This window comes from Sinocyclocheilus grahami, unplaced genomic scaffold (genome assembly GCF_001515645.1).
Source record: "Sinocyclocheilus grahami isolate Dianchi unplaced genomic scaffold, SAMN03320097.WGS_v1.1 scaffold403.1, whole genome shotgun sequence".
In the NCBI taxonomy this organism is placed as follows: Eukaryota; Metazoa; Chordata; class Actinopteri; order Cypriniformes; family Cyprinidae; genus Sinocyclocheilus; species Sinocyclocheilus grahami.
This window is the reverse complement of record NW_015505582.1, coordinates 592517-610013: the sequence shown is the minus strand read 5'-3', so window position 1 is coordinate 610013 and position 17497 is coordinate 592517. Positions and strand designations below refer to the sequence as shown.

The following is a 17497-nucleotide window of genomic DNA, read 5'->3' as shown; positions in this document are numbered from 1 at the left end:
TTTTAAATCATTTCAAATATCAGTATTCAACGTTTTATGTTTAATATATCAAAACGTTATTTATACATTTGCAATTGCAGGTTAAATGCATTCATGTCTTGCATTAAACAAAATACATGTGTGTAAATACATCTAAATGCCACTTCAGATGCAGCTTCTGTGTTGATTTCATTTGCTTGGTAACAGCCCAAGTGTCTTATTATTCTAATTCCCTGATTAAATGTAAGAATTTGACTCTTAATAGACACTTTTAGAAAAAATTGCTTTATAAAGGTAAAAATGCCCATAAAATGCAAAAATCAGTTTAAACTTATTGCAAAATATTAATTTCTATCAGTATGAACTGACCACCACACAGAATATGAAGAATATTAAAAACATTAGGAGTCAGCTGTCTTTGGCAGTCCTTAAGGTACCAGCACAATAACACACTCAGCAAAATATCGTCTAATTATCGTTATCGATAAAATCCAAGAAAATATCGAGATATAATCTTTTGTCAATATCGCACACCCCTAATTTCCACACACATTCGGGATAATGTTATGATTTGTTATGTGTATGTTGCTGTGTTTAGTTATTCTGAATGGATCTGTGCACTGTAGTAGATGTATGCAGTCAGCTTATGTTGGCATCTCCATGTGGTCCTGTTCGGTGTCGCAACTTGACTTGTCTAAAAGGTGAACAAGCTCTTTGCTGTTGTACAGCACTATACATTAGGGGTGGGGGAAAAAATCGATACAGCATAGTATCGCGATATTTTCCGCGGCGATACTGTACCCAGATTGCACACATACGTCGCGGAGACGTCTGTGAAAAATCGTAGCATCTGGTAAACATCGCAATCGATCGAACATTTTCAGTTGTTAATGAACCGTCTTCTTTACCTCTATACGACGTCTATACGATGAATCTTCAACATTTGAATTGTATCGACACACGGACGCCAAGTATCGATCTTTTATTATACTATTTGGTAGAATAATAAAATCTATTTCTTTACAATCCACTAGATGGTGGTCTTGAGTTTTTTTCTGGTGAGGTCAGCTGGGTCACCTTCAGCATGCAGTAAGTTAATAAAATAAAGAGGGCGGCATCGCGGAAAGTTATCAGGAAAGGCCCGTCTGCGTTTTAAATCGGATGTATGGACTTAGTTCGGATTTGTAAACAAGGAGGGGACGTAAGTAGGGACTAGGGATGCACCGAAAATATAGGCTACATATAATAATAATATATATGGCACGCCACCCGGCAATGTTTCACTCTCCTCGTCACTGCGCGGTTTGACGCTCCGCTCAATATTCCGATCTATGAATGCGTGTTCCGCTCATGTACCGCTCATGCTCATCGGAAAAGCAAAGTCCGCTCAAATAACACGCTGACAGGAAATTTCTATGCAGTATAGGCCTGCTTGTTCCGGTTTGCAGTAGCGCTACTGTGCTGTAACATGGTGTAGTTCAGCTGTACTGGGCAATGCTGATAAAATAATGCTACCTTCAGTGACACTATGCTCTGCTCATATGCTCTGATAATAATAGCTTTGTAGGACTATACATTATTTGGATAATTAGTAAAAAAAAAAAAACAACAACTTATATCTGATTCTGTTACATAGAAGTGAATAAAAAATAATATATTGATATTTAATATTAAGGTAACACTTTTCAATAAGGTTCCATTAGTTAATGTTAGTTAATGTATTAACTATCATGAACGAACAATGAACAATACATTTATTACAGTATTTATTAATCTTTCTTAATGTTAGTTAATGAGAATACAGTTTTTCACTGTTAGTTCATGTTAATTCAGAGTGCATTAACTGTTAACAAGCACAACTGTTGATTTTAATAATGCATTAGTAAATGTTGAAATTAACATGAACTAAGATTAGTAAATGCTGAAGAACTATTGTTCATTCTTCTTAGTAACACAAAGTTGACGACAGGTTGTAGGGTTTGTGGGGGGCTCCATATGTGTTGTAAGACACCGTAGGAGATTGGGGGATGTGGCATTATGTGTGTGTCCCCAAGAGACTTACAGCTGTCACTCAGATGCAGGAGAAGAAGTGTGAGCTCACCTCACACACTCTTTGACTTATATTATTTAATAAAATAATAAATAATCATTACAAAGCATTTTCGGTTTCGGTTTTCGGCCCAGAATTTTCATTTCGGCGCATCCCTAGATATAAGACTACATGTTTTATTTAATTTAATTTAAATTTAACAGTAATTTCCTTTCACATGCCCCAATTGCGGAAGGGTCTGCACAACTTTTTAGTACAATTTCAAGTTGCATTGTTCAAAATACCTGTAGTAGCACAGCAGTGCATACCTGTTTACATTCAATTAAGGGGGACTAGACTAGACTGTAATACAAATAGTTGAGTTTGCCAGGTGCATACAACATTTATGACAGGTTTTCATGAAAGTGTTGGTCAGTTTTTCTGCTTGACAATCCCATTTTGCACTGCAACAATAAAACTGAAGTGAGATAAACTGAGAAATGTTTCTTTTTAGGTAAAACAGAAGTTTTCCTTTGGGGACATAATTTGAAGTTGGAAAAATATCGCAATATATTTAAAATCGCAATAATATTGTATCGTGACACAAGTATCGTGATAATATCGTATCGTGAGGCCTCTGGTGATTCCCACCCCTACTATACATGTACTATACAAATCGTAATTTTTTTTTTCAATCTTTTTTTTTTCATGTAGGCTTTTGGTGTACATAAATTTGTCAATTATATGGACTCCTTATATCATTTGGTTCTTTGGTGTACTTTTGGAGTCTCCCAAGTGTCCTTTTTTGGAAAGACATTTAAATTTATCCTGAAAAAAGCTTGCAGAAAATACAGATTTGAGAAAATCACCCTTCAGTCTTTTGGCTTACTTCGCTGGATATAGAAAATGACAAAATTAATGTGTTAAACAAGATAAATGGTGTAAACTTAATTTCATGAAGTGTGCGATTAATCACGATTAATCAGTGAAAAAGTGGTTTGATTAATCTGATTACACACACACACATATATATATATATATATATCTACGTCAAACTGTTGTATAACTGCAATATCACACTTGTAGCCGTGCAGTATGGCTGTATATTGGCACGTTGTGTTTACCTACGGCCGAATCATAGCCATGTGTATGTGTATGTATATATATATATATGTGTGTGTAGTGGATGTAAATTCTCAAAATGGAAAAATGAAAATTCCGTCATATATATTAATTCATGCTAATGTTGTTTTAAACCTGTATGACCGACTTTCTTCCGTGGAACACAAATTTTAAAATGTTTTAACTGTTCATCTGTTTATCTGTACATACTATGAATGTTAATGGGGTCCAAAACTTTCAAGCTCCAAAAAGGACAATTAGCATGAAATGAGTCTTCCGAAGCACCACAATCACTCTGTATGATGAAGAGATCAAGTCAGATAAAGACCGATCAAAACATTCACCTCACGTATACAAAGACGACACAGACTTCAACCCTCAACTAACATCAAACCTCATTGAGTCACATGCATTAATTTCACACTACTTTTATGTCCTTTTTGGAGTTTAAAAGTTTCTGACTTGACTTTATTTATTATTTGACTTTATTAATATTATGTTACATGTTAAACATGAGGGTGAGAAAGTTATGACAGAATTTTCTTTTTTTGGATGAACGGTTCCTTTAATGCAGTCTAGCCTTGTAGTGCCTCTCTTGCTTATTGCGATGCATTAGACAATCAAAGCATTATTATAGTGATCTTAACTGCTATGTTGTCATACCTAAATGTTTTATTTGGCAGTCTGCAGTCAGCATGAGATTTTCCTATCCTCTGTCAAAGGTCGCCAAATCCAAGAAGTCATATTCACAATTTCCTCGGGTTTGTATAGGCAACCCTGAGAACACGCAGGTCTTTGTGTGTGATAATGTTCTCTGGATAAAACTCACATTGATGCAGGGAATGGCCTGTTCTTTTTGCTAGTATCATGGAATTCTGCCGCAGGCTGCTGCTTACAGATCTTATGGAACCAACTTTTTGCAGAATCACCAGATCCTTATAACAGAGGATGAAATCACACTCTCACATGCACAAAGCTGTGCTAATAGACTCTACTGATCTTTGTGTAAAAAGAAAGATAATATATTAAAAGGTTGAATCATCCCTTTTATTATTTACTTTCTTTCCATAGTTTATAATGATGCACTCACACACAAGCTGCAGGTTTTCTTTCAGATCCAATATACTTGGTAGTGGTACACATTGGACAAAAATACACGTCAGCTGCTTGTTTCTAATGGTGGGATTTTAGAAGGGTCTGCAGAGCAGTAGGTGCTACACAAATCCAGAAATAGTGCAAGGTTTGACAAATTTTTTACCACATTTTACTTTTATGATATTTACGAATAATAGTATCTCTCCTGCTTTGTCCTTATTACCTCATTATGACTATGAACAGCTATTTGACCCTTCACAGGGAGTTTGATTGACATGCGATCTGACCCATCATAATGTCGAATCTGCAATTTTGTCTGACAAACAAACCAGACAGGAGAGTAGAATAATGTCGGTGGACTTGAGCTTAAAACATTACATAAATTGATGTCTTTCCGTGGTTGAAACAAAATACCTTCTGATGTTCATTCATGTTTATTTCATGCTATAACTAGTAAAGAGCAAGAGATGATCAGTTCACATGCCGCTTGAACTGAGGCGCTACAGCAATCTGTCACGACACATTAAAGAGCCACAAAACAGTATTTATTGTTTGAATTTCTTACAAAATGACAAAATTTGAAAGCTGAGACTTTGTTTCATTCCAAAAGTAACCTGCTATGTCTTGTCTGTCGGCGCGTTGTCAGTGTCCTCTTTCCTCCACGATGTATTTTTCACTGCATGAGAACATGATGTGTGGTGTGAGAGCACCATAGCTTGTCGGACGTAGCAACAGTAACAATAGGTTTCTTTGACATATAAATGTGGTTGTCACACCCCTTGACTCTATCTGTGTTTTTCCCTCTCCATGTGCCTGCCCTGACCTAGTTTTCCCATGTTAATTGTTTCATTAGTTCCAGGTGTGTCTCGTCATCCCCTCGTCAAGTCAGGTGTATTTATAGTGAGTCCAGTTCTGGGTTCTTTGTCTGGTATTGAACGTTCATCTTTCCCCGTTTCGTGTGTTTTCCTGGTTCCATTGGATGTTTATTAAAGTCTGTTTGTTAGAAGTCTACTCCACGTCTCCTCGTTCCTTGCTACTGTGCTCCTCACAGTAGCGTCCGTGACAGTGGTGGTCAGAAGACTACATGTTTTATTTAATTTAATTTAAATTTAACAGTAATTTCCTTTCACATGCCCCAATTGCGGAAGGGTCTGCACAACTTTTTAGTACAATTTCAAGTTGCATTGTTCAAAATACCTGTAGTAGCACAGCAGTGCATACCTGTTTACATTCAATTAAGGTGGACTAGACTAGACTGTAATACAAATAGTTGAGTTTGCCAGGTGCATACAACATTTATGACAGGTTTTCATGAAAGTGTTGGTCAGTTTGTCTGCTTGACAATCCCATTTTGCACTGCAACAATAAAACTGAAGTGAGATAAACTGAGAAATGTTTCTTTTTAGGTAAAACAGAAGTTTTCCTTTGGGGACATAATTTGAAGTTGGAAAAATATCGCAATATATTTAAAATCGCAATAATATTGTATCGTGACACAAGTATCGTGATAATATCGTATCGTGAGGCCTCTGGTGATTCCCACCCCTACTATACATGTACTATACAAATCGTAATTTTTTTTTTCAATCTTTTTTTTTTCATGTAGGCTTTTGGTGTACATAAATTTGTCAATTATATGGACTCCTTATATCATTTGGTTCTTTGGTGTACTTTTGGAGTCTCCCAAGTGTCCTTTTTTGGAAAGACATTTAAATTTATCCTGAAAAAAGCTTGCAGAAAATACAGATTTGAGAAAATCACCCTTCAGTCTTTTGGCTTACTTCGCTGGATATAGAAAATGACAAAATTAATGTGTTAAACAAGATAAATGGTGTAAACTTAATTTCATGAAGTGTGCGATTAATCACGATTAATCAGTGAAAAAGTGGTTTGATTAATCTGATTACACACACACACATATATATATATATATATATCTACGTCAAACTGTTGTATAACTGCAATATCACACTTGTAGCCGTGCAGTATGGCTGTATATTGGCACGTTGTGTTTACCTACGGCCGAATCATAGCCATGTGTATGTGTATGTATATATATATATATGTGTGTGTAGTGGATGTAAATTCTCAAAATGGAAAAATGAAAATTCCGTCATATATATTAATTCATGCTAATGTTGTTTTAAACCTGTATGACCGACTTTCTTCCGTGGAACACAAATTTTAAAATGTTTTAACTGTTCATCTGTTTATCTGTACATACTATGAATGTTAATGGGGTCCAAAACTTTCAAGCTCCAAAAAGGACAATTAGCATGAAATGAGTCTTCCGAAGCACCACAATCACTCTGTATGATGAAGAGATCAAGTCAGATAAAGACAGATCAAAACATTCACCTCACGTATACAAAGACGACACAGACTTCAACCCTCAACTAACATCAAACCTCATTGAGTCACATGCATTAATTTCACACTACTTTTATGTCCTTTTTGGAGTTTAAAAGTTTCTGACTTGACTTTATTTATTATTTGACTTTATTAATATTATGTTACATGTTAAACATGAGGGTGAGAAAGTTATGACAGAATTTTCTTTTTTTGGATGAACGGTTCCTTTAATGCAGTCTAGCCTTGTAGTGCCTCTCTTGCTTATTGCGATGCATTAGACAATCAAAGCATTATTATAGTGATCTTAACTGCTATGTTGTCATACCTAAATGTTTTATTTGGCAGTCTGCAGTCAGCATGAGATTTTCCTATCCTCTGTCAAAGGTCGCCAAATCCAAGAAGTCATATTCACAATTTCCTCGGGTTTGTATAGGCAACCCTGAGAACACGCAGGTCTTTGTGTGTGATAATGTTCTCTGGATAAAACTCACATTGATGCAGGGAATGGCCTGTTCTTTTTGCTAGTATCATGGAATTCTGCCGCAGGCTGCTGCTTACAGATCTTATGGAACCAACTTTTTGCAGAATCACCAGATCCTTATAACAGAGGATGAAATCACACTCTCACATGCACAAAGCTGTGCTAATAGACTCTACTGATCTTTGTGTAAAAAGAAAGATAATATATTAAAAGGTTGAATCATCCCTTTTATTATTTACTTTCTTTCCATAGTTTATAATGATGCACTCACACACAAGCTGCAGGTTTTCTTTCAGATCCAATATACTTGGTAGTGGTACACATTGGACAAAAATACACGTCAGCTGCTTGTTTCTAATGGTGGGATTTTAGAAGGGTCTGCAGAGCAGTAGGTGCTACACAAATCCAGAAATAGTGCAAGGTTTGACAAATTTTTTACCACATTTTACTTTTATGATATTTACGAATAATAGTATCTCTCCTGCTTTGTCCTTATTACCTCATTATGACTATGAACAGCTATTTGACCCTTCACAGGGAGTTTGATTGACATGCGATCTGACCCATCATAATGTCGAATCTGCAATTTTGTCTGACAAACAAACCAGACAGGAGAGTAGAATAATGTCGGTGGACTTGAGCTTAAAACATTACATAAATTGACGTCTTTCCGTGGTTGAAACAAAATACCTTCTGATGTTCATTCATGTTTATTTCATGCTATAACTAGTAAAGAGCAAGAGATGATCAGTTCACATGCCGCTTGAACTGAGGCGCTACAGCAATCTGTCACGACACATTAAAGAGCCACAAAACAGTATTTATTGTTTGAATTTCTTACAAAATGACAAAATTTGAAAGCTGAGACTTTGTTTCATTCCAAAAGTAACCTGCTATGTCTTGTCTGTCGGCGCGTTGTCAGTGTCCTCTTTCCTCCACGATGTATTTTTCACTGCATGAGAACATGATGTGTGGTGTGAGAGCACCATAGCTTGTCGGACGTAGCAACAGTAACAATAGGTTTCTTTGACATATAAATGTGGTTGTCACACCCCTTGACTCTATCTGTGTTTTTCCCTCTCCATGTGCCTGCCCTGACCTAGTTTTCCCATGTTAATTGTTTCATTAGTTCCAGGTGTGTCTCGTCATCCCCTCGTCAAGTCAGGTGTATTTATAGTGAGTCCAGTTCTGGGTTCTTTGTCTGGTATTGAACGTTCATCTTTCCCCGCTACGTGTGTTTTCCTGGTTCCATTGGATGTTTATTAAAGTCTGTTTGTTAGAAGTCTACTCCACGTCTCCTCGTTCCTTGCTACTGTGCTCCTCACAGTAGCGTCCGTGACAGTGGTGGTCAGGTATTCATATAAACTTCTCAACATCCAGATTACTGCTGAGCTTGTGAGTCAGTGACAAGGTGATCAGTTTATCTGTATCTGTTAATTTATTCAAAAATGCATACAGTGTTTATGTGAAGAATTAAAAGGCATTTACTTGCCCTTATGTAGTTCTAAACCTGTATAACTCACTTTCTTCTGTGAAATGCAAAAGAAGATATTCTAAAAAAATGTCAGATTTTTATTTTTTTTGGTCCATACAATGAAAGTCAATGGTGTTTGCACCCCAACATTCTTCAAGATATCTTCTTTTGTGTTCCAAATAAGTCATGCATATTTGGAGGTGAGGAAATTAATATAGAAAAAGCCTCATTACAAGGAAGGATGAAATTCTTTAAAAGTAGTTTGGAATAAACTTTTATTATTTCCTAGGGAAAAAGCAGCAAAGCAGTTTTGTTAAAATATACATATTTCAAAAGCTTTTGTATGCCAAATAAAAATAACAATTTGTGGCCAACATGCAGAAACAAATGTAACAGGAAATTATTATATTATAAGGAGGATTCCTGAAGATCATACTGTGTGTTAAGTTCAATAAGACTCAATAAAACGTCTCAGTTATGTATGTAACCCTCGTTCCCTGAAGGAGAGAACGGAGACGTCACGTCATAACCGATGAATTGGGATCTCGCTTCGAGAGACCAATCTACTTAGAGTGTAACTAAACGAGCCAATGCACATTGGCATGCAATTATTGCATCCAGCTGCTGCTGATCACAGCGTGAGCATAAAAAGGCAGCCGGTGCAATGCATACCAGGTTTTCGCTGAGGAGCCGAGCCGGTGACCTGGCCGCTCAGCGGTGGTACAGCAGCCGTGGCGACGGGACGTGACGTCTCCATTCCCTCCTTCAGGGAACGAGGGTTACATATGTAACCGAGATGTTCCCTTTCAGTCAGTCACTACGAGTCACGTCATGACCGATGAATTGGGATTCCCTACCAAAGCACCATGGATGCTGCCCCTTCCAGTGCCCTGTGCGAGCCACCTGCGCCCCTTTTTGGTGTAGGCCAGGGCTCACTACAAGAAGACCATTCACCGTTGTCGTAGCACTACCCACTCAGTGAGATTGGATAACACTGGGAAAACGTACCCGTTCCACTTGGAATATGGACGCTGCGGAAGCCCCATCCTTCCCGAAGGAGGTTTCGGAAGCAAATACACATATGAACATCTGTTTAGGTGCATATGGAAAATTGGAGGTGATTGTAACCCTCTTGGAAATGGCAGAAGTCTGCCGGGGAAACACGGGCTCTGTGGCTATACCGTGGACCTTACACATATGGGATCCACTTAGGTCTCACATATGGAACCCAGCCTTCTACCGGTTCTCAAGGATTCATCGAGTGAAGGCCAGGCACTGGGCGTTCCACCACGTCTGGCTGCTGAGGGGATGGAGGAGCTCGACAGAGTCTACAGTACGGACACTCTGGAGCAGTTTTAGCAAGCCGACGCTAAACCGGGGCCTCTCAGTGCCTCTACCCGTTTGAGGTGAGAACACAGGAGGATACCCGAGCAAAGCTAGGGCTGGATCTGCCTCCTCTGGGGGCAGCGCTTGCAGGTTCACCACCTGATCCCTGAAGGGAGTAGTGGGAACCTTAGGCACATAGCTGGGCAGGGGCCTCAGGATCACCTGGGAGTCAGCCGGCCCAAACTCTAGGCACGAATCGACCGAAAATGCATGCTGGTCTCCTACCCTCTTGATGGTGCAAGTGCAAGCAGGAGCAGAGTTTTCAATGAAAGAAACTTTAGCTCGACTGACTGCAGAGGCTCAAATGGTCCCTGCTGTAGTGTTTTAAGCACTAGAGACAGGTCCCAAGAGGGTATGGAGGGGGGCCGGGGAGGATTTAACCTTCTCGCTCCCCTAAGGAACCTAATGACCAGGTCATGATTACCTAACGACTTCCCTTTCACGGGGTCATGGTTAGCAGCAATCGCAGCGACATAAACTTTAAGGGTGGAGGGAGACAGCCTTCGCTCCAGCCCTTGCTGCAAAAACGAAAGCACGACCCTGATCGGGCATCTCTGGGGGTATTCTCGGTGAGAAGAACACCACTCTACGAACAGGTTCCACTTCAAGGCGTTAGCGTGTCTCGAAGATGGTGCTCTCGCCGAAGTGATGGTGTCAACTACCTCTTGGGATAGGTCACCTAGAACCTCCGCGTTCCGTCCAGGGACCAGACATGAAGTTTCCAGAGGTCTGGATGCGGGTGCCACAGGGTGCCCCGTCTCTGGGTCAGCAGAACCTTCCTCAGAGGAATCTGCCAGGGAGGGGCTGTCTCGAGGAGCATTAGTTCGGGGAACCAGGTCCGAGTGGGCCAATACAGCGCCACAAGCAGGACCTGCTCCTCGTCCTCCCTGACCTTGCACAGCGTCTGTGCGAGAAGGCTCACTTGGGGAAACGCATACTTGCGTCCGTGCCGAGTGTTCCCTTGGTCAGGGAGTAGAACAACTGGCAGTGTATGCCCGTCCTTCGAACGCAAACTGCAGAAATGGTCGGTGGCGCGGAAGGATCGACACATGAAAGTACGCGTCCTTCAGGTCAATCGCTGCAAACCAATCTCGGGGACGGACGCAAGGGAAGATACGTTTTTGCGTCAACATCTTTAACAGTAACTGGTGAAGCGCCTGGTCCAAGACACGCAGGTCCAAGATTGGTCGTAACCCACCGCCTTTCTTGGGTACAATGAAGTAAGGGCTGTAAAACCCCGTCCTCATATCGGCTGGAGGGACCGGCTCTATCGCATACTTCACCAGTAGGACTGCGATCTCCGTACGCAAGACAGGAGCATCGGTCGCCTTCACTGTTGTGAAGCGAATGCTGCTGAACTTGGGGGGACGCCGGGCGAACTGAATCACATAGCCAAGGCTGATGGTCTGCAGAAGCCAGCGAGACGGGCTGGGTAGCGCTAGCCAGGCACCCAGATACCGTGCAAGCGGGACCAACGAAATCACCGCCGTACCCGCAGTGGGGCAGCGAGGTGGAACGCAGGGACCCAACTCGGGTGGCTTGTGAGAGGGGTCTTGGTGTGCGGTGCAATGCTTACCTGGTTCCACAGGTTGGCAGAGGGTGCGTGAGTAGAGCCTTTGTTGACACTCTCGAATCGCCCGCTGCTGCCGGCTGACGAAGGAAGAGGATGAGTGAGGTCTGGCGTTGGGCCGTCCGTGACTCTCCGTGCCCTCCTGGGACCCAGAGATAGAGAAAACTGCTCGCTCGTCAAGATTTTCCAGATTCTCCACCCGGCAAGGATAACTTAGGTTTTAAAATCAGTGTCATATGTTACAACCTGCCTAAAACGATACAATATTTCTGAATTAATAATTAAAAAAAAATTTTATTGAAAAAAAAAATTTTTCAATAAAAAAAGATATATTTGAAAGTGAAACATGTTGAAAATAATGATTAGGATGTGGAAACATACTCAATGTCTAAGGAAAATAAATTATTTTGTATTTGTTACACCACATGATATTATTAGACTCAAATTTAAACTTTAGCTAAAATTGTGTAAAAGTTTTTAAAACCAAATGAAGCCAACGTGAATGTTTATCTTTTTATTATCGTGGGCATTTTGTTGTAACAATGTTACCCTTTGTGTGATAAACAGATATGTGAATGACTTCGTTCTTTCTTAAACGGCAATCCATTAATTGCCAACATGTGTGTTGCATTTCTAGGAAGTAAATAAGTTCTATATAGGGGTAAATTAAATAAGCACAGCCATTTACATGTGGCATCTGTTGTCATGTTTGTATGCGAGTTTGAAACCTATCTCTCTGTCCACTGACTGTCCCACAGTTTTGCAGAAAGATGCAATTAAAAAAAAGTTTCTTGCTTATGTGACACTAGAGGGTTTGGCTGTTCTGAGAACAGCTGAGGATACAGACAAACAATTATCTCTGCCGACTCGGAGCATCAGCTGCTCGGAAGATCATCTCCCAGACGCAATTATCAATACATCCGCCTGGGATCAGGGTTCCAATCAGATGCACTGAGTGATCCCTAACGTGTTTCCAGCACTGGCAGAAATAGGACAGACGTAATTTTTCTTGTCTTCAGTATGAAATAGAGCAGGTTGTGCTTTAAACATGAACCAGGAGTTGGATTTTATGTTTGTTAAAGTAAGTACTAAGCCTTTTGCCTTTCAGTATTCATTGTGTTACTTAGTAGATTATCAGGATTTGTTGGAGACTGTAAATTGGTAACTGAAATGCTGGTTGTAGCTGTTACATCAGTTCTGGTTCGAACTGACACAAATCAAGCTAATTCTTTCATCTCGCCTGTATTTGATGTAGCTGCTTCAGTTTAGTAAATACTTTGGATGGTTCTATTAAAGATGCACAGATTATAATAATCAATTAGATAATAATAATCATAACAATAATGTAAACATTTGTTTGCATATTACATTTAAACGTGCGTGCATATTATTATTGTCTAATAATATGCTTATTTTTTTGCACAAATATAATGTAATTTAACTGTTCATATGTTTATACAGTATATAAACCAACACACACATACATATATATATATATATAGAGAGAGAGAGAGAGAGAGAGAGCTCTTTTTATCATACTTTTCATATATATATATATATATATATATATATAGGGAATACATTTGTTGTACATTTGTTGTTTTGTTGTCAATCATCATGAGGGTTACATTTTCTGTAGTTTTCTGAAGTGTTCATGCAGTATCCATAAGCATGAATCCGGGTGAACTTATAAAGATTGAATCATGCAACATGACGGAAATGGCCCGTGATCTCATATCATGGGATTTTATTGTCTGTGTGAACATCACATCTCCATTTAATTTGACTAAATTGAATCTTTCATCATTACGTTTGGATGAGATCCTGTCTTGGCTATGGTAATTCATCAGGATGTGGGTTAACACTGTTCTGTGCCCCAGAGAATCCTGGGTAACCTGGCTTTGGAATTCTTTGAGCGACTGTAAACAAGTGCAACATAGTTATTTTTTCCAGCAAACAGATTTTGTGGGATTTCAGACATTTTTGGCAAGCGTAGTTGAGAGCTGGTCAGTAGTAAGAGTCTGGTGGGTGAAGGGTTTGCTGGTGAAGGGAGACTCTGGGAAACAGCAGGCAGCAGATTTTCACATGAGCGTCTGTCATGTGATGGTCTGTTCAGCTCTTTCCCTCTCCCTTTTTCCATGTTTTCTCCTTTAAACTGTGAGGTCAAAGCCCAGAGCATCATGTAACTTTTAAAGGGATAGTTCACCCAAAACAAAGATGTTTAGAAGAATGCTCAAACTACTTTTCTCTATGAAAGTTAAAGGACAAAAACACCATAAAAAATATCTTAAATATAGTTATAAATATAGTTACAGCATAGGGGTGGGCGATATGGCAAAAATATATCATGATTTTTTTCAGGAAAATCACGATTGGCAATTTTATCACGATTCTTTGTCATGTTGGTGTCGTTTTGCAATAGTCGTCATTATTTTATCTTTGTAATTAAAAAATAAGAACAAAGATACACATTGTGTGAAGATACACAAAATGTGCTGGAGACATTCAAAATGATTTTTTGCATAGTCCATTATACTTATTTAATGGACTAAGGTTTATTTCATGGCTTAAATAAATCACACGCTACTCAGAGACATTTAGCTCTAGCAAATTTGTTGACTTTTGAAAATCAAGTTAATTTTTTTTTACCAGGAAAGGAGTGGTTTTGATGCAGTCTCTTATTACAAAAATCTTCTGTTTGAAACCATGAAAATGCATATCCTGTTGTAAGTAATAGTGAAGAATACTTTTTAAAACTGTCGTTCCATTATTACCCCTTAGCAGATTTTGACTGTTCACAGGATATATTGTTTTATACAGACAATATGTGTTATACACAATATACACAAGATGTCTGCACGCTGGATTACTATTATGATACTTTTATAATATTTTTTGAACTTGTTAATGTAAATCACATCCATTTCACTGTATGGAAAAGAGCAACTTGGACATTTTGGACACCCTTTGTGAAGTATCATGGACTTTTCCATTATACAAATCTCTCTCACAGAATGTAGTCAGCTGAGATGTGAATGTCATACAGATGAAGAAGTTAATTTAGTTGATTCTGTAATCTTCAAGCTCTCACACAAACCACGTGTCCTGTCTAGAACGAGGGGGAGATTAGAGTGTGTTATGAGTCTGTTTTATGAGTTTATGAATAGGGCTGTACCAGGGACAGTGTAATTTGGGTTTTGGATATTAAACAGCATCAGGATACAGAGGTTTATGGTGAAATCGAATCACTTTGATTTGATCTGACGTCTTTGTCTGTATGAAATTGTGATTGTGATCAACATGTTTGATAAAAATGGATGTCTGTTTATCCCTGAGAGGATGAGTAGAGTGAGGGAAGAGTGAGTGTATAGAGGAAAAGAAGTTGCGACTTTTGAAGTGAAAGCTGAGGGTTAATTCCATAATCTCCGTTTGGCCGTGAACGGATTTACAAATGCTTTGTAAAGTACCCTCTCCCCCCATCTCTCTTTCTCTCTAAAACACTTACGCACAATAATCACATTCCTCATTTATAAAGGTCATATTACTCATGTGGTTTTGTATATTAATTGGGAACATAGTGTGATTTATTTATTTTTTTTAAGTCTTTGGCACAGGCTTGAAGAATTATTAGTGTTTCTATTTTGAGGCAACTTGGGTGATATATCAGTAAAACACTTAATTTAACTTCTCAAGTTTATTTTCTGTTGTTGTTAATATTATATAACTGTAGTGCACACCCCTAAGACAACTGACTGAAGAACTCTTGGTGTCCACCAATAAAATTGAATTCTGTCATTTAACTCTCTTGTGCTGTATTTCAGTTTTCTTAAAAAGTAAAAAAAAAAAAAAATATAGAGCTTTGTGAAGAATATATGAAGATTTTAATTGATAACTTCCAGTGAGCAGTTAACCACTGTGCCCAGAAAATTGAGCCAGTGAATCGCTGAATTGTTCAGATCGTTTTTGAACCAGATCAACTGTTTCATTGGAAAGATCTGACACAAAATAATTATTGGTTCATAACTAGATGTCACTACTTCTCTGATTGACTGGGGTCAAAATGTTAAGTTAATAATGACTAAACATGCATATTTTCTACATATAAAGTAAGCAAAATACATAAGGTCATTAATGATACTATAATAACACTTTAAACAATGTCTTTGCATTTTTTTCAAAGCTTTGGGCCCCGTTTATTATAGTTGCATGGAAACCAGTACAGTATTAAGATATCTCATACGAGTTTGGAACAACATGAGGGTATGTAACTTTTAAATTCTATTACAGAATGTTCATTTTTGGGTAAACTATAGCTCTACTACAGATCATTATAGGATTGTTACCGATGTGTGCAAGGCTGCATACGTGGTAGCTAGAATAAAAATGTAGTGAGTGAATAAGTATGCCTGAATCACCACATAAACTTAACTTCATGAACTAAATACTTGTGTAATGTCATCCAAATTGAATGACGTGGTCAGGAAATGAGCTTTCACATGGCTCACAGTTGGGTTTCATTGAAACACTACAAGTGAATGGGATTGAGATGTAACATCAGGTGAAGATTAGGTTAATGACGATAAATCAGAGGTGTAGTTCACCTGGATGGGATTAACCTCATCTAAACCCTGGTTAATTCATGTCCCAGGTAAACTTTTTCACACGATTGGACTCAATGCGCTTGACATGGATTCACACATGGACTCACTATCAAATGGAGTAGGCTATGCATTTGGCTGTACATGCGTTTGTGTAAAATCTGGAATATACTCTAGGCCAGGGATTCTCAAATCTGGCCCACGAGATCCACTTTCCTGCAGAGTTTAGCTCTAACCCTAATCAAACACACTTGAGCATGCTAATCAATGTATTCAGGATCATTAGAAAATCACAGGTAGCTGAGTTTGATCAGGGTTGGAGCTAAACTCTGCAGTGCATTGGTCCTCCAGGGCAAGATTTGAGGAACCCTGCTCTAGGCTTTAGCATTCCGGCTTCTTACAACCATGAGACACAGAGAAATTACTATAGCCATTACTATGTCTGACATTGTATTTTTGTCTGTAATTTGATCTGTATACACTCAGAACTATAATTTAGATATGGTACTTCCAAAACTTAGCAGTGTGTATGAGCATTGAGTATTTTTATAATGAAACCTTCTAGATGCATCAGTTCATATGAGTGTGTGTGTGTGTGTGTTTGTGCTGAACATGCCACATGCTCATGTATTATGTCACATTACAGATATCCTTTCATTGGTTGCTGGGTCATGTGTGTGCGTGTTTGTCTGTCTCTGTCTGCTGAATCATGTGGTTGTGTCACATGAGGATTATCTCATGTTTTTTTCAGCTGTATTGAAACCACACATTTGCTGTTTTCACACCATCCTGTAATCCTCAATTTTCTGGCATTATGGGTGATCGTCACTAAGTGTGAATTTGGCCAAGTGGGAGAGATGTAGGCGCAAGTTGTGTCTGCAGCAGTGACTGTGTTTTTGACTGTGTGTGAGTGTGTGTGAGAGAGAGAGATTGTGTTGAGTTGCTATTTTTACCCTCTCTCCTCTTGTTCTTGTATCTCTGTTGCTAGGAGCTCAGTTCTGGGATTGTCTCCTCCAGAGATAGGTTAGTCAAATGAATACGTCACTGCTTCTGTGGATGGTTGTCTGTTTCAGAGCATATATCTGTGTTTATGTGTGGTTTGTTTCTGAACCGTATGTTAATTATTTATGGTTAGTATGGATTCAACCCTGTATGCACACACTGGCAAAAGAATGGCCATTTACTAGTAACATTTTTAGTTTACTCTACATAAAGACACTGTAAGGAACAACTGATGATGGGTTGTTGAATTATTCGAAAAATAATGCACACCTGAGGTGGTAATGCAGCCATGACGCAAACCATTATTTTTTCTAATAATTCAACGCCCTAGAGTCAATTGTACTGCTCATGCTATGGTTACCGCACCTCAAGACATTGTTCAGATGATGTATTTCAAGACATTTTTCAA

The 17497-nt window shown here is 38.8% G+C and overlaps 1 protein-coding gene across 1 annotated transcript in view; it reads left to right on the top strand.

Annotated features, from left to right (window-relative positions):
- The first annotated feature begins 12501 nt into the window (after positions 1–12501).
- LOC107550635 (unconventional myosin-Va) overlaps positions 12502–17497 on the top strand; it is an 87694-nt gene continuing 82698 nt past the window's right edge. Inside the window, exon 1 of the mRNA XM_016231965.1 lies at positions 12502–12569. Within this exon, the coding sequence (XP_016087451.1) occupies positions 12537–12569 (33 nt within the window). The 5' untranslated portion in view covers positions 12502–12536. The remainder of the gene's footprint in view (positions 12570–17497) is intronic.